At 40.7% G+C, this 18269-nt stretch overlaps 1 protein-coding gene across 1 annotated transcript; it reads right to left on the bottom strand.

The window, feature by feature from the left end:
- Positions 1-2434: 2434 nt before the first annotated feature.
- ehd1b (EH-domain containing 1b) lies at positions 2435-18154 on the bottom strand. Its single transcript, XM_061249978.1, has 5 exons — positions 17319-18154; positions 13519-13616; positions 5497-5909; positions 4654-4818; positions 2435-4367 (listed from the first exon to the last, which is right to left on the bottom strand). The coding sequence occupies exons 1-5, from the start codon at positions 17717-17719 to the stop codon at positions 3843-3845; spliced, it is 1602 nt and encodes a 533-aa protein (XP_061105962.1). The 5' UTR covers positions 17720-18154; the 3' UTR covers positions 2435-3842.
- Positions 18155-18269: the final 115 nt, after the last annotated feature.

Raw genomic sequence — 18269 nt, 5'->3', positions numbered from 1 at the left:
TTTTTAGACATAACATTGAAGTGTTTATTTGAAAATTGTCTTTGTTTCGGTTTAGGTGGGCTTGACAGGGGCCTGTCTCCAAGAGTTGTTTGTTACATGAAAAAAAAAAAAGTCAGACAATAGGAGACAAAAGGTGAAATTTCATATTTGGATTGAAGCAGAATCACAACCAGACTGATTCATTTTTAATTAATCCATCCATCCATCCATTATCTGAACCTGCTTATCCTGAACAGGGTCGCAGGGGGGCTGGAGCCTATCCCAGCATACATTGGGCGAAAGGCAGGAATACACCCTGGACAGGTCGCCAGTCCATCGCAGGGCACACACACCATTCACTCACACACTCACACACTCACACACTCATACCTACGGGCAATTTAGACTCTCCAATCAGCCTAACCTGCATGTCTTTGGACTGTGGGAGGAAACCGGAGTACCCGGAGGAAACCCACGCAGACACGGGGAGAACATGCAAACTCCGCACAGAGAGGCCCCGGCCGACGGGGATTCGAACCCAGGACCTCCTTGCTGTGAGGCGGCAGTGCTACCCACTGCACCATCCGTGCCGCCCTAAAATTAAATATATTTCTTAAATTTAAATAATTGCTGTGTAATGAAATATGAGAGATTAATCTTTCCATGTATTACAGCTTTTTAGACATAACATTGAAGTGTTTATTTGAAAATTGTCTTTGTTTCGGTTTAGGTGGGCTTGACAGGGGCCTGTCTCCAAGAGTTGTTTGTTACATGAAAAAAAAAAAAGTCAGACAATAGGAGACAAAAGGTGAAATTTCATATTTGGATTGAAGCAGAATCACAACCAGACTGATTCATTTTTAATTAATGAAAAGAGCAAATCGTTTAATAAATTATAAACAGGTTGCCCCTTTGAACATGTTTTATCTTTGCAAATAAGTAGCCTATGAGCATGTAGGCTACAAATGTTTATAAATGTATTAAAATCGAGACAATTAAAAGCGAGAAAACCAAGAAGTAAATTACTAGAACTAAAATACAAGTTCCAAATGTCTCATCCGAATTCCAGCGCATTGTTTTGACAGCTGATTAATGGGCAACAATCTGAATTGTTGTTTATGTAGCGCCCAAACAATTGGTAGGAAATGCCTCTCTAAGTCTTGTTTCTGTTGTTCAATGCAGTTTCTTTAGCCTCCAACTCTACTAACCGCAGACTATTTGAGAAATCTGCTAGGCTGTACCTTATGTCATTAAAAATGAAAAGTAATTGGCCGCAGGCAGCAGTCTGATTCCAGTTATTTGAACTCTTGACATCTAAAACATAGCGCATTTACTCATAACCTACCAGTATCGTCTCTAGTTCTTCGACGTCAGCTTTATCCTCTAGAATCCTGCAAGAAAGTTAAATCATAGTGTTTGATTTGACAGAAATAATTCATGTAGCCTGCTGATAGAAAAAAAATAATCGAAGCTAGGTCTCAAATAGACAGATGACTATAACGTTTGACTATAGCCTATGCTGGCTCGGAAAGTCGAATTAAAGTGCAACTGGCTAAACGTTATAACGTTATACCCAACTGTTGTAGATCTGTCCATGACAATATTAGCAAGCCACAATAAACTTTAACTCGGTATGCTACATGCCCGGTAGCCTATTCAACTAGGCAAGATTGGTAAGCTAGTTAGCGAATGCCAAAACAGAGGAAGGCTTTTGATTGTAACGTTAAGTAGCAAGCAGATTTTCAAAATTCGGCGCGTAAACTATCCGGCAGTAGCCTACCTGTCCACATTTGCATTTATGTTGCGGATATTGGTTGTTATAGCTTTAGTAACGCTGGTGAGACGGATAAGGGACTCCCGCAGTATTTGCTCCTCACTGACATGCGCTGGAGCTTGTAGGATAAGTCCAGAACCTCGCCTGCCTTCAGACCGTCGGCGATGAGAGTGTCTTTCCGCCATAGCGCCATGAATGTTTCAGGGGCGGAGACACGCGCACAGTATTGTTGGTCTTTATTTTACGCGCGTTTTGTGACGAGACGCAGTAATGCCATTCGCAAGTGTCAGAAATATTAACTTCAGTTTAATAGCGTATTTATGGAAACACAATTATAGTTTTTGTACCCCATTTGGAACTTTCACAAAGGCGTTGCTCACGTTCAAGCTTTTACAGTAACATTGCGGAACTATGGCCAAAACGTAGTTCATCGTTGGCCAGGCGATGGCGCTGCTGCGCTGTACAATAAGGGCTGGATTCGATTAACTGCAACTTGCAGTGCAAGTAGAGAAAAAATACATGTATTGCTTTATAATGTGCGATGGCGGTGTTAATGAACAGCAGTTTGCAACTAAAACGACACCCTTTGACCCACTTGAAATGTGTAAACTCGTTAAGAAGTGTTATTTTTCCCCCATACATCACTGGAAGATTACATAGATTAAGAAGAAAAATCGACAGTATTTTTTGAGTGAATTTTATTTAGAAAGACATACACAATGTACACATTTATAGTGTGTCAGTGTATAAATACTAGCTAAAGAACAATATATTGGGAGTCTGCTTTAATATATTACATGTCTGTGCTAACAATAGCCACAATTGAATATCTGAATATAACCCCAGTCCAAAAGTCCTCTAATTTGGCTCAACTAGTTTGTTTGTATCTTTCTTGAACAAACAGACATATTAGTTCATATAGTTGACTCGAAAATTAACATTATAAAACATGGAATGAGAGCATGAACTGGTTTTTCATAGATAACATGAACAATAGATTTAAGAACTAGCCAGTTGAGAACCAGCTACTGAATAATGTACATGGAGTCAGTACAAGCATAGCCATTTTGAATGAACGCTATGCTCAGATCAGATTTCAGTGTTCTAAATATGAATTAATACCTTCAGCTGTTTTCTGTTTTACCACCTACAGAGGGCTCTCACATAAGTAAATGTCTATTCGTGCTGAAAAAAATAAGCATACAAATTTAAAGGAATTTGTAGATCAAAAGTGTTAGACATCAACTTATTTCTCATTCAGGAATGCAATGTATCGATAGAAATGGACCAATTATGGACAAAATCAATTATCATTCTAAACAAAAACAGCCTGATGTGTATGCATGAGTTAAACAAGGATAATCGCTTTGAAAAGACGCAACTTCTCTGTTCTAACTAGCCCCTCAGAGATATTAGCTTATTTTAAGTGTTACAGTGGAATCACTTTGATAGGCGTAGTCTCTTCCTCAGAAAATGAACCTTGGAAAGCATGTGATTCTGATAAACCACTGCCAGTGTAGTGAGGTGCAATTTACAGTGGAAAAGCAGAGGAAGACAGGAAGACAGGGTTCTACTCAAAACTACAATAGGATACAAAGTAGCCATACCATCATGCACCCTGCTTCTGCCAAATGGCAGAAACTAAGCAGGTATGGGCTTGTTTAGTACTTAGATGGCAGACCACAAGAAGGTCTTGGTCAGTAAGGTGCGATCTTCCCTCTAGTCATATAAACCCAAATGCCCCATACGAATGAGACCCCAGGAGCAGACATTGTCACTATTAAGGAGTGGATAATAAAAATGGAGTAAAGTATTACTGTGAGCTTAAAATAAATGGTGCTGAAGGGTCAGAATTAGTAAAAGTGCATGAAAAAGTAAAAAAAAAAAACTGCAGACTAACAATTTGGGTGAGGAATAAATTAGTTTATTTTTCTAAAAATGACTATGTATATTTTGTGTCATCAACTTTTATTTTCTATAATATATTGATTTGAATTCTAAACACCAATCTCTGCACCCCACCTTGTATTGGCATTTTGCTAATGGATGAGCCTAAACCACCCTCATAAACCCAGACTCCTGCAGGTCCTCACTCCTGCTGTCGTTTTGTTGGGGGTACCAGGTGTTCGGGTAGATCAGCTGGGAGCTCGTGACCCTCCAGCTTCACCTTAATCAAGTGATTGGCCAGGGCAAACTCGTCATCATCGAGGAAGCCGTCCCCATCCACGTCGGCCAGCTTCCAGATCTTTCCTAGGACAGTGTTGGGTAGTTTGGACTTCACCATCTCCTTTTTGGCCATGGCGCCTGACACCTTACCGTTGACGGGCGAGAGGGTATAAAAGATCTCGTCGTAGGTGGGCTTGTCACGTGCTACTATCCACTCCAGCTCGTCGATGCCCTCGCCAGCACCTTCTCCGTAGCCGTGGCCAAAGGGTCCATTCATGGAGCCCTCAAAGGCACCACCCTGAACGGACTGGCTGGGCATGGAAGCCTCTTCCTGTCGCACTAGAGTCATTAGCTTGGCGATGTCGTTGGCCAGCATATCCTCAACAGCTTCCAGCAGCTTGGGCTTGATGGACTGAAACTTAGTAAAGTCCTGGCCGGCCAGGATCTCCTGGATATGGGAAAGTGTACAGAGAGAGGAATATCAAGAATAATTTGAGGTTAGGTCTGTAGTAAGTCCAATGGATATCCAAGTAAAAATAACCTTTTTTGCAGATGCAACAAAAGGTGCAAATGCAATCTAAAAAAAAAGATGTCAGAGCTGTTCCAAAGCTACAAGGTGTAATGATTATATAATTTAACAATTACCAAATATATAAATGTGTGCCAGCCTTTAAAATACAGTACAGTGCAATTTAACACGACCCTGCCTGAAGTATATGAAGTATATACTGTACCTGCATCTTACTGAGTTTGGGAAAGTCCCCTGGTGATATCTGGTGCTCTTTCTCAATCCTCAGGTAGATCTCTCCAAGGTTGGCAATCAGCTCCTTCTTTTTGTTTTCCTTTCCAAACATGTTGGGCATTTCCCTCTTCAAGGAACTGATGATATAGGCCTGGACCTAAAAAGGAGGGGAATATTTCCTAGTAAACCCATGACTCATGGGTTTTCACTGACAATTCCTGTCGCTGTTATGACATTATGACATTGAAATGGCCGAGTCCAATCGGAGGTAGAGCAAAAATGAGCTGATCAGCCTTTTGCCTTGACAGTATACGCAGACTCACAGAGCAATTTTGATAAAAGGAAAAAGGATAATTCATTTAATAATGGCTTCTGTTCAACACTGAAATTAAGTTATCAGTTACGATATATATATCACCCTGCAATTCTCCAGGTTAATGGACAAGTATATTCTCAGTACATATGGCCTACTCTTCCAAGGAGATTAGTCATACACCAATTATCACTTTAAAACTTCTGAACATTATCTTAAGTTTAAAGAAGGCAAGGAAACTATATTACCAAATGTATGATTGGGCAGTATGATTTTTCACTGCAAAAGGACTGATCTGGTTGGGTTTTTGACAAACTCTATATAACGACGAAAACCGGCAGTAAACATCTAAAGACAAAGCAAAACCGCACAGTTCCGCCCTCTCTCTCTTTGAAGGACTGTAATTCTTCTCATTCTTTCTAGATAACTCCTGACTGCAACAAGTAGCTTCTCTCTCCTGGGGGTGAATTCAGCCACAAGAATGTAGAATATCATTCAGTAGCATTTATCCAAAGCCCTTACCTTGGCAAGGCGAGCGCGCTTGATAAGGTCGTTCAGCTTACGCAGGGCAGCGTTTCGGGGCAGGCTCTGGATGTCCCGGAACAGGTCCTGCTCCTCAGCCTCAAACAGCTTGCGATTGTCCGGCACTAAGAGCGGCTGGGCCCAGAAGGAGCCAATGTAGACCCGCACCACCTCGGGCGTGTTGACGATCTTGCCCAACGACCACATGAGGGCGCCGTACACCCTCATCAGCTGCTGGGTGCCGATCTGGTCGGCCTTGTTCAGCACCACGCGCATCTTGTCCTCGTGGTTCTTCAGGGCCCGGATGACCTCCGAGAACTCATCCGAGATGTCCAGCTTGTGGGCGTCGAAGAGCAGAACGATGCGGTCCACCCTCTCCGCGAACCACTCCAGAACCGCTGCAAAGTCATAGCCTGGGATGCGGAGAGGAGAGGAGAGGAGAAAGAACAGGAAGGGAGTGAATGTCTGTGGGTCATCCCATCCCATACTTCTACAGATCATGCATGCAGGAAAACTAAGCTGGGCATTCATGTTGCTGGTCACTCACGTCTTATGGGGAGTATTCATTGTTCAACACTGTCTGCACAATTGTATGATGTGATTGTGACAGTGAGTATTGCAACTGAAATTATTTTAGACAACAGACAAAATGGTTTTCAAAATATAGTTCCATCTTAACTTATTCACCATATTCCTAGTGCTGATGTTCTAATTGGAGCTTTCTACACCATAGCTAGGGGGAAGCTAACCAGTTCAGCTAAACGCATGTCAGTCATTAATGTGTAATTAGACAAAGAAGTAAGCAGCGCTATAGCAGCAAAATATGAATTCGAGATCTTTTTTCAGCCATTTTCACAATTAACGGTCCCGTATGGTACACCTTTCCAGTGTTTTCTTTTAGGTCCTGATATCCAGAAAAGGTTTGCTTAAACTCTATCCAGATTTACATGTCCATTCCCTGGCGCATCTCATGAGCTTTACAAAGAACAGGGTGTTATAATGACTGTGTCTTTAAGGCTAATTAATATCAATGAACCGCTGTTCTGATTGGCTGGTTATGTCCAACGAATTGAAAGGCGTCTGTGCCAAGTGCTTGGATTTCTTCTGGCTACAAGGTGGACCATGCTGAAGGCGGACATATTCTATGCACATTTTCTTCATACGGATTGTGTGGCTTTATTTGGGGACTGTGTAGGAAGCGGAGTCTCGCCACTCTGAAAAGAGAGTGCGTAATATCTATCTGTTATGTACAGCAAGCTATAGCGATCTTTAAACAGATTAGAAATTATAAGCCAGATCTGACATGCCTCTATTAAATTATTATTGGCCAATATAAAATAAGAATTAACCAAGAAATCTGTGTGTGAAAGTGTGTGACTTGAGTTTATCAGTCAATACTGGTGATCGAATGCCCCGATGGGTGTTTCCTTCCAATGACACCAGTGTTTGCAACACCCACCCATAGGCACAAACAGGTAAATATTTTACAGAGAGAAAGAAAGCATTTTTCCTGTTTGAGGAAGCCGATGTCTAAATAACCCCCATGAACAGCATGACAAAAACAGCGTGGTCAACGCAAATAACTGGCCCTCTTCCTTTTTGCTCTGTCGGACAGAGGCAGTTATAGAGGCGTCTGGGAGTAGCTGACTGCAGAGCTTGCAAATTCACCGCTGCACGACAAACAGGAAAAAGCACAGAACCATAAATTGTGTATCTGAGGCAGCAGCCCAATGCTCGAGCTTCTTCCTCTGCCCCTTTAACTGCGGCTCACAGCAGCACTGGAACAAAGAACACAATGTTTTCACCTTACTGCCGCGCTGACACATCTGTCAGTATGGGAGTCGTGTAGTTTGTGGCTCTGAGTTAGACGTAAGCGAGGACCACTGGACCATTTATGTTCATGCTGAAATATATATTACCAGCTATACTTTGATAAAGAAACAAGATTTTCCATTTTCTTTCAGTTTTGCATTGATGTTAGGGACTTTCGTTTGGCGGTCTCATAGGTTTATGGAACGAGCCCTCAGCAGGTTTGTGTGCACAGCAATAATCATGAGATTAATCTGCTCAAATACAATCCATCAGTAATAAACTCATGCAGTAAATCTTTTCCGACTGGGAGAGAATGCTTTTGTCAAAGGAATCCTTGATATCAGCAGAATGCTTGATTAAGACACATCCCCATTAATGAATAATCCAACAAAGTCAAAAGAGTTTGCTCCCTGTACTTTTTATGGTCTTTCTCTAGTATCATGTAAAGTGTGAAACAGCAGCAAGCCACTCGAAAGTCAAAGCCATTTGGGAAAGTCCGAACACCTCATCAAACACTACAGACATTTCAACTTTTTCCTTGAACTACGTAATACCTACCCGCAGAATAAGCAGTCATGTTGACAGTTTTTTAGTTTCACATCATCTTAACAGTTCTTCCATGTCTACAAGATTTTGTGAAGATACAGCTTAAACAGTGGCAGAGATTTCTTTAAAATTAACAAACATACATCAAATTCATACCCTCCACCTCAGAATTCTGTTTCAAGTTAAAACCGTAGCTATGACCCACATCCATCTTCCACACACACACACACACACACACACACACACACACACACACACACACACACACACACACACACACACACACACACACACACACACAAAATGTGGAACACTATCCCCTCATTCCATCGGAATATCACGCTCTCATCATTCAAACAATCTTACCAGCAACTCCCATTCAAGTCAACCTGCACAACCCCTACACCTGCATCTTGGCCCTGTCATCTACTGTACCGCTGTAATCTAGTCTCCTTTTCTACTTCCCCGAACAAAACTTTCCCACACAAATCTCAGGCCTTTTACAGGACAGCAACTTGTATCTTAGTGTATGTTTTTTTTTTTTTTTACATATTTACATTTTATACTTCTACATGTATTTTTCTGTACAATAAAATAATTACAAGAAAATAAATTAAATGATATTGCAGAAAATAATTATTATTCTCTCTGTTTTTTTCCCTGTAAATAGCTTCAGTGTGACTGCAGTAATCTGAACACAATGGAATGCAATGCCCTGTTCAGTCCTAGTCCCTCACAGAGAGAACTGGAAGGTGTTTTTTGTTCCATTGGCACATCATAACCCCCCCCTTCCTTCCTTCCACTGTGTTAGTAATGGAACGCTCCTCACTTACTAAGCCCACATTCTGGGATCCTTTCATATGTGTTCTTAGCAGTGACTGGAAGTGTGTGTGTATATGTGTGTGAGTGTGTGTGTGTGTGTGTGAGAGAGAGAGAGAGAGAGAGAGAGAGAGAGAGCGAGAGAGCAAGAGAGATGTAAGATAGTTTGCACCTGGGTGTGCGTGTATGTGTGTGTGTGTGTGTGTGTGTGTATGTTGAAGTCTGGGAATGTACATACATACACCACAGTGTCAGTTCAGTCCAATGAGTGCTATTGTGTGTCAGTGAAATGTCAGCTGCTTGTGTGTATCACAGCACACGCAGTGACTAACACAGCAGTCCTCAGCCACACACTGACCCTTATGAAGCCACAACTGGTAAACTGACACCAACCATGAGGGCAACACAGAAATAGGCATACCCAGCTGCCTTACTTTCAGTAAAATCGTGTGTTCATTCAGCTGCTACAGGAACTATTTACACCATACAATTTTCAGACAATACAAATATTCTCTAACCTAATTGCCACAGGAATTTTCACAGTTAAGATGTTAAGTCAGCCCAGAGAGAATATGTTTACAAATTTAGAAACTACACTGCATTGCTTTGTTATGCCACTAAGAAATAAAAGACAGATGTCAGCTGTTTATCAGTTAGTGTCTCTGTATTACTTGGGAAGTGTGGGGGCTCTCATATTATCAGATGAATCATATTATGGGAATCAGGCTGTGAAGTCCAAGGCAACCTCACCCAAAAACTATGCCAAAACATTTTCATTTGTTAGCATATTATTAACCTCCTCACCACAACCGCCCCCACACTTCCAAAGATACAGTAAGGTATCCTAATGCAAGATTGCTTCCGACAGTAAATTATTCCATCTCAGAAAGAAAACATTTACTGGAGGAACGTGCTCAATGAACATGGGTTTAAGTTCCAAAGGACAGTAGTTACTGTAATAGTGATATCATTTTTGGCAAAGCAATGGATTTTTTGTGTGTGAGTGAGGTGGTGTGTCCCTATGTGTTTAGCAGTGATCACCCCTCGAATAACCTCCTCATACTGGGTGACAGATCTGTCAAATATGTTGGCTTCAGCTATTGCATACAGTGAACTACACCAAAAAAGCATTCAATACTTTGAAAAGTAGAGACCCACATAACAAACAGATGTTATGTTTCAATATCGTTTATAATGTAAGAGCATTCTGTAATTGGGACTGTAGTTGTATTTTAAACACAGTTTACTGCTATTTTAAGATGGGATTGTCTCTTAGTAAAAAAAGAAACCCAGTCATAAATGGGACCAACAACATCCATTCAATAACATCCATTAATTTTAATATATTCAAAATGTCTTATATCAGCGAGTGCTCCTGAACTACAATTACTTTACTTTACATAAAGTCCATTTTAAATTATGCAAATGTATGCAAAAAACATTGTGTCCTTCATGTAATTGCTAGGTTTAATTTGTATGACCCTGAAACCTGACACTCAGGACAATAATGGGTGGTCCCTAAACTGAACCTTGAGGTACACCCTTGACTGACACAGACAGCAAGATGTTTGCAGTTGTCAAGGGCAATAAAAGCCAAAACAACAGATAATAACTGTAGTCCTAGAGGCAGGCAGAAGTCTCTGGATAGCCTTTTATTTTTAACATATCATACATGCTTCTAAAAGAGACAAGATGGATAAAAATAAAATACAATAATGTACAATAACAATGTAGTACAGATTGACATTGCCTGATTATGAAAAAATGAAAAAGTTATGAAAAAGTCACATGGACATTATTTTCAAAGCCTTGAGGCAAATAGCTTACAATATATCATGATTAACAGAACATAAAGCAGCACTCGACTTAAAGTAGACCATTGCAGAGTCCAGGTTGAGTCAGCAGACACCAGCAGATGATTAACCACCTTCTCAAGGCCTGCCATTATGTCAAATGAACTCAGAAACAACTTACACCAAGGAGTTGTATTGACCATTTTCCCCAAAACTGTGATAATCTATCTAGACACTAGGATTAATGGCTAATGGGGATTTTTATTCATGATATGTCCATTATGACTGGCGTTTCGATTACACATCCACAATATACCGTCATTTACATACTTTAAAAAAATGCTTATTTATTTAATTTAGCCATGGACGACAATGTGCTAATCCTGAAGGGATGTAGGCTACATCGTTGTGTTCCTAGTGTCTAGGTAAAATATTTTGCTTACTAAAGTACACAACATGGGGACCAGGAACAGGGACCTCTATTGTGGAGCCAAAGGAGTTTTCACTGTCTTTCTCAGGAATATTCACTCAAGAACACTCAAGAGGCTAGAGAGACAAGAGATTCCTTGGAAGTCCCCCAAAGGAAGTCCCCTATTTAGACGTAGCCATGGCAAATTTGTTGTAAAACATTAACCTTTTTGGCCATAAAATCTCAAGAACAGTTTTCGCCAAAGTGTGACAGTCTCAGCGCACATATTGAAAATGCTACGGTTTCGTTACTCAGACGAAAAGATGTTGTGTTGTTTTATGAAAGCCTAACAAGCTATACACCGTTGGAAACATAATGTCATTAGCTCAAATGCTTCTCAGTCGTTACTTACCATACCACAAGCTGGTTCTAGGCTGACCTTAAATAATACTGTATTTTTTGGTCATGGATGGGGATCACGCCTTTACTGTGCAACTGGATTACCGTAACTGGTCTTAGAAGCACACATGTGGGCTCTTCTAGTTCAAGAGAGCCTATACAAAACATAGGTAACAGTACTTTTAAAAGTACTTTTGTAGAAGTATGCAACAATAATAATTCCTCCAGAGAAATTCGAAATAAACCATGGACATTCTATCGACGTTTCTCCATGTTAGCCCGTTTTTAGAATTGCATTATGATGCATTTGGTTAGCTAGACCCATGCTGTGAAAAGGGCACTGACATTACCTTATTTCATGTAGTATATGGACTTCCTAACTGCAGAGAGGTCCCCCCATGCTTGTTTTGTCACCCACATATTAAAAAATGAGGAACTGTTGTCGCTGGCATCTTAAAATAGGTTATACAGATAGAACCGTGAGTTTTAGCAGTGTCTAATGGTATATCCTGACACCATAGTGACTGAAGATGTATTTCTTCACTTTGAAGGAGGTAGGCTACTGACTCCTATAAGCTTCAAGTCTTTATGCCAAGCTAACATGTTATGCTAACATGGAAACCCGAGCCAGTGAATGCAAAAAAATGAAAATGAAATCCAACATCTTGTATGGGTAAGTCAGAAAAAAGGTATATTTCCCAAAATGTTGGTGTATTCCTTTAATACCTGAACTGTTACCATTTTAACCAATAGACCAGTGGAGGATGGGCATCTCCCTATAGCCAGGTTCCTCTCGAGATTTCTTCCCATCGGGAAGTTTTTTCTTGCCACTGTTTAAGGGTTTAAGACTAGGAAGTGGGGGCTATTATTTCCAATTTTCTCTTCCCTCTCCTACCCCACCAAAATGTACCTGTCTCTCCATGCAGGGATATGCTCATCTCGTCTCCAATTCCTCTACTCCTTTCCCCTCCCCTCTGCCATCGCCTTCTCTCTTTTTCTCTCACGCCCCGTACCTCACCCTCCTTCGAAAAAGGGTAAAGGTTACCTTCATTCTGACTGCTTGAGCTTGTAAAATCTGTTATCTAACTCTGCTCTGATAACTGCACTCCGGATGGCACCGTTCAAGCTCCTCTTCAGGTTAGGGAGTGGGCTCATAGCACGTAATACTGAGTGAATTCATTGTGTCAAGTAAAACCTAACGTAGAATCAAAAAAGATATAAAACAGTTAATCTGGTAGTCAGGTTCCTCACCTTCTGTAACTCAATACTTCCTCCTGCTCTCCGTTTAACATTCACTCTCCCTTCATATCCCCCCAACCACGAGTTCATTCCTGTTCTCCCACCCTGGTTCACTGTCTGTTTCCTGGCCCTTGCTGGCCCTGCTCTGTTTTCGGTTGTTTATCTCTGGATGGCACTTGCACCAGCTCCTGTTATTGTGGACATAGAGGTGGAGCAGACTGGTACAATACTTTGACCTATCGCAAGCCAACAACAGGACAGGAAGATGCTCTGCATGACACCACATAAATTAAACAAGCCCAAGTATATACAGAAGCATAGCGTGTGCTCATTAATATAACGTCTTACATGGGTATACACAACTGTCATCTGCTCAAGCACTGTTTAAATGAACATTTCCTCTGTGTGTTTTGCGCAAATAAAAATACCACAGTTAAACATAACTCACAAAAAGGGCCCGCAATTTTGATGTCAAGGTGCCTAAACCTGTATCTACCCAATGGTGATTTATATCGACATCAAAGGGTTTCACGAAAATTCTACATTTTCTCACACGCACTCACACATGCGCGCACACACGCACACACACACACACACACGTATGTGCAGGGGATTTGGTATGTAAAGCTGCCTGAAAGTCGGCACACCCCAACGTAAACAGGACAGCTAAAAATACCCCTCTCAACTGTCCTGGTATTAAGCTCCACTTTCTTATGTCCAATACATTTTTTTTCCTGTACTTATCTCAAGGTTGAAAGCCTGCATGTATTTCTGTATGAATGAATGAGCTGTTAAGACTGATTTACTTTACAAGATACTGATCAGACATTAGAAAAATGTAACATTTTGTAGGCTAAGCGACCATTACACATTCCTGTGTCTTTGTTCTTCTCAGTCCTCAATATTACAATGAGGAGCGGAGGGCAGCACAGTAAAATAAAGCTTGGCCAAATCAGTATCCCTTGAGTGAGATGCAAAGGAGGTAGAGAGAGAGAGAGCACAAACCTCTGCTGATCCTCTGCTTCTCGCCTGACAGGATTCCTGGAGTGTCGATGATGCTGATGCTCTCCAGTACCGGATTGGGCATCTGAGCGCAGATGAACCTGGGGACAGAGTGAGACACATCAATGAGTCTTTTCCTCCTGCTGTCTTTGTCAGAGCGGTGTCTCTTATTGTATCCTGCGTACTATTGTGTGTGACTACTTCTACTCTGGCTGAAAGTGAATTGATACTCGGGAGTCAATAATAATAATCTGTTGAAATCTACTGTTGTTCATCAACAAGGACAGGTACTGTTGAAAGGCTGCTGTTGATGGTAAAGCTCCACTTTATTGAGGCTTGTATGAAGGACACTATCCTTACCAGTGCTGCCTTCTCCTGTCCAGTCAAAAACATTGAATGTAATATTTCAATATGTGGCGGTATGAATAAATGTGAAAGCTCTAGGAAAAGTAAAAGCATTCATATATTTTGGCAATAACCCTGTGAAGCTTTGCCCTTCAAGCTGTCCTTCCTGTGTCCTCACGCTCTTCTTCCCTGAAACGACCGAAGGCTGCCATTTCCTTCTTTTGTCTCTTTTTTTTTTTTTTTTTTTTTTTTTTTTACCAAGATCAGATCTGTGGGGCAGATCTAAGTCCTTATTCATTAACACACACACACCAATGACTCAGTCTCTCATTTCTACAATGTGCGTGAAAGTTTCCGTCACACGGAAAGCATGTTGGCCCCCCGAATATCCACCCTCCCCATCAATTTTCATTCTTATTTTCCAGTCATTTTTTCCTTTATTTATCACTCTCCTCTTGAACAGGCCTCCCTTCATCCTCCCTCTTTTTTCCATACTTCCCTTGCCTCATGCATTCTGTTCATTCCTCGCCCTTAGCTGTGCAACAGCTGCGATGTGCGCTGTGTCTCCTCTCATTTACCGTGGCGAAACAGAGACGGCACCGAGTAGCACAGACGCACGATGGCACATACCGGCCTGTCAGACTTGCACAAACACAAACCTGGTGTGTGAGTGTGTGTGTATATGGGTGGGGGTTGGAGGGGTAGTGGCAGGGGTTCCCAGGGCTGATGTTAAGGTTCAAGATTGGGCTTGAAGTAGAAATAGCACCGTAGCACTGTGTGAGGAAATAAGTAGCATCCGCGTTATAAGAACTGCATGGAAGGCGAATGTGGAGGGATTTCTCTGTGTGTGTGCATGTGTGTGCGTGTGTGTGTGTGTGTGTGTGAATTCTAAACCTGCCACGTCAGTTCTCCCGTTTATTACAGTCAGGGCAGAAGAGGAACAAACAGACTGACTTGCATTTCCACTTTCAACGGCTGACCAAGCAATCCCGGCAAAAAAAAAAAACTTACTTTTTCTTTGATATTCAATGCCATATTCCTGACGTCAGTGCCAATACATCCCTGTTTTACATTATAGCATATCGACAGAAGTTTCCACATACATGGAAGATATATGTGGCATGGATGTCAAGAATTCCATACATTTTACTTTAAATTTTTTTAAACCTTTATTATTAAACCGAGAACTACTGAGGCTGTGTAGCCTTATGTGTGAGTTTGGATGGTAAAATAATAAATACATTAAAAATAAAAAATAACAAATAACAAATAAAAAAACCGAGATGCAGATGAACCGATCAACATCCCGCCCTCCCAACTCTCCTGGCCTGTCCTCAAAGTCACCCTTAGAGTAACTGACACAGACAAATCTAGTTAAAGTCAAAGGTCCTACCACAGAGGGGGGAAATCAAACAGGCACCAACACAATGCTGCAAAGCACACAAAGCTACAGGTCTGCATTATCTGGCCTTCCCAGATTTGTAGTACAAGTTTTCTGAAGATTTTCATTAACCTCTCAGGCAAGCTTGGAAGGGGCACAATCAATCAATATCCACAATTTAAAAACAAAAACCCGAAAAGCCCCCAAACCCCAGTGAACCAAACTTACAAAGACTGCTTAAACCACCTAGTACATCAATCAAATCTGTATGATTGAAACTAAAATAGCCTATAGCAAAACTATGAGATGATGACAGGATAATGGATGGCAGCATTAGTGCGCTTTCTAATGATATTAAGGTCTATACACACCTTTCCAGTCCTCTAGTTTACACAGTTTGATGACCATTGTTCAAACCGTGTAATGAATGGATTCCAATTATGGTACTGAACATTTGAAGCCACTCCTTCCAAAACTTGTATTCAAGTGGGTACTTGAAATATCTCCAGGGCTTATCTGGAATTAATTGTGTATTGGCAGAATGACAATTACAGAAATATATTTAATTAAATATTAAATATATATATATATATATATATATATATATATATATATATATATATATGTATATGTATATATATATATGCACATATACATAAATGTGCACACAATACACATGCATATATATACATAATTTTGCAGTGCAACATCAGATTGTTTTCCCTGTTTGAGTTATCTCGATACATGAATGAGTGTTGCTATAGGGGTACACAGAAAAGACACATAAAACAATTTGCAAACCCTTACCCTTAAATTTTCTATTTCTTTATGATATGAGAACCACTGTGATTTTGATTCTGATCTACAATGATGTGTTTTGTCATAAAATGTGAGCCAAGCTTGCGGTAAACTGATCAGTTAAAATAACCAATTCTTGGAGTTAGCCTCAGAGCAGGTCATACAGTTAAACCCTCAAAACTTCCATCAGTCTATGCAACACATCGCTACAAACTCTACTGTACAATACATAACTTGCCAAGATCACAAGTTAGCTTGCAGTAGGTGACACTGAATCAGCAAAGTTAAAGTAAGCATCCACAATGAAGGTCACTGCAGTTGACACCCTTTTCTATCACTACATGATAAAGACATTGTACAAAGTACAAAGTGAAAGTGTGACACAGTGTGACACAGTGGGTCCAGTAAGACCATAATCAGATTTCTGAAGCCAGGGTCATTTTCATTCCAGATAATGAAGGTGATAGCCAACGTTATAACAGCCTAGGAAATCTGAAATAACTCGATGGTGTACTGTTAACTGCTAAATGAAATAACTGGCTGCAGTCTTTCACATGGTAAAGGTAAAATAAATCATCCCTTTAATTCCCGCGGTCAGGTTGAGAGCAATGACAGTTAATGATTTATTTAACCGAGCACTTCGTAGGCTATTGCCACAGTCGACTTATCTCCGTTTCAAAGGGGATTTATGAAAGTGATACTAAACAAGGGGGTCAATTATGTCGCATTCATTCAATAGGCTAGTGTAGGCCCCTGAAAACTTTCCGTGAGCAGTAAGCATGCAACCAATCATTTAGAACAGTGTAGATTAGTCTACTTAAGAATTAAATGAAATACACATAGTTAATAATTGATAATTTCAGGAAACCTGGGAATGGGATCATAAGAAGGTTATTTAGCCACCCTTTGGACTTTGTTTTGCAAGTTTTAATCACTTAAGCGTGTGACAGTGCTTGTGTGTTTAAAATAGCGTGGGCTACTATTCCTGAGTCTAATGAAGCATTAAAAAATAACCAGTCTAAAGCAGTATTAATGTTTTGATAAATAATATTGTCTTAAAAATCATGAGTTCAGCACATGAGTAACAGGACCGTTAGACCAATCGAACTGATCGCACAGCAAATGTGGTTTTCTGCTGGATAGGCAGAATGAATCTTCTGAATCTTTTGAATCTTCTGAATGTGAATCATTTTTAAAATTACTTTATAAGCTAACATTACTGTCGCGATGTAAAAAGACGCTAGCTAATTAATTACATTAAAAATGTAGGTGACCTCACCTGTTGAGGAATGCGTTGCCAAAAGCGTTGAGTTTTCGGAATGGTTTCTTAGGATCAACTACTAGAGCGTTGCCTGGTATCAGCCCATCCTGGTCACCATGCATGACGGCTATGAAAGAGTCGGTTGTAGGTTCGGGACCTATTCGCATACCGGGAAAGTCCTGCTCCATCAGATGCCGAATAAAGGTGGTCTTCCCGGTTGAGTATTGGCCAACTAAAAGGACCATTGGTTTGTTGTCAAAGTCAGCGTCCTCTAAAGCTGGTGAGTGAAAATCATGATAGCGGTATGCTTCTTCCAAAGGAAAAAGTTTGGTTCGGTACAATCGGCGAAGTCCGTCCGAAACTGTCTGAAATAATTCAGGGTCTTTTTTCCTCCCGTTCTTGCTGGCCCAGCTGAACATTTTGTCCGAACTCACGTAAACTCTAAAGTAACTTTTTATTGATGGCAAACTTTGTAACCTGTGATTAAAATGAACAACACACTAACTTTGTCAGCTAGGTGACATGCAAATTTCCCAACGTTCCAAAAAAAGCAAGAGAGGATGAAAGGTCTGAAAGGTTATTTTCTCCTTGGTTAGGGAAAAGTGACTTAACATGAAGAATAGTCACTTGGTAGGCTATCGACGTCTTAGTAGATTTTTAGTGGTGTATAATTGTCTTCCAGTTGCTTTACAATTTAGATAAATGTATTTACTGATAAATGTAGGCTATTTAATTTGCGTTTCCTCTATTGCTGAAATATATTGTAGACTAACGTTACAGGCGTGTCCCCTGTCAAACTGTCATAACGCGTGCAAGCTTGTTCCAGTTCCCAGGCTCAATAGCGCCAGCCGGGTGTAAAGTCTGGAGTCAGGACAGAAGTTAGCTGCGAAAAAATATGTATGTAGGCAACCGGAAGCGCAGTTGAATTTCAAAATAAAAGCACATCCTTTTGGTAAAGTCACAGAACCC

This window comes from Conger conger, chromosome 7 (assembly GCF_963514075.1).
Source record: "Conger conger chromosome 7, fConCon1.1, whole genome shotgun sequence".
Lineage (NCBI taxonomy): Eukaryota > Metazoa > Chordata > Actinopteri > Anguilliformes > Congridae > Conger > Conger conger.
This window is presented reverse-complemented; position numbering and strand designations above follow the sequence as displayed.

Coding starts and splice junctions, on each gene's coding strand:
- ehd1b (XM_061249978.1), bottom strand. CDS start 17,719: ATGTTCAGCTGGGCCAGCAAGAACGGGAGGAAAAAAGACCCTGAATTA. Junction 13,617..17,318: donor GGCAACGCATTCCTCAACAG/GTGAGGTCACCT, acceptor CTCTGTCCCCAG/GTTCATCTGCGCTCAGATGC. Junction 5,910..13,518: donor GAAGCAGAGGATCAGCAGAG/GTTTGTGCTCTC, acceptor TCCGCATCCCAG/GCTATGACTTTGCAGCGGTT.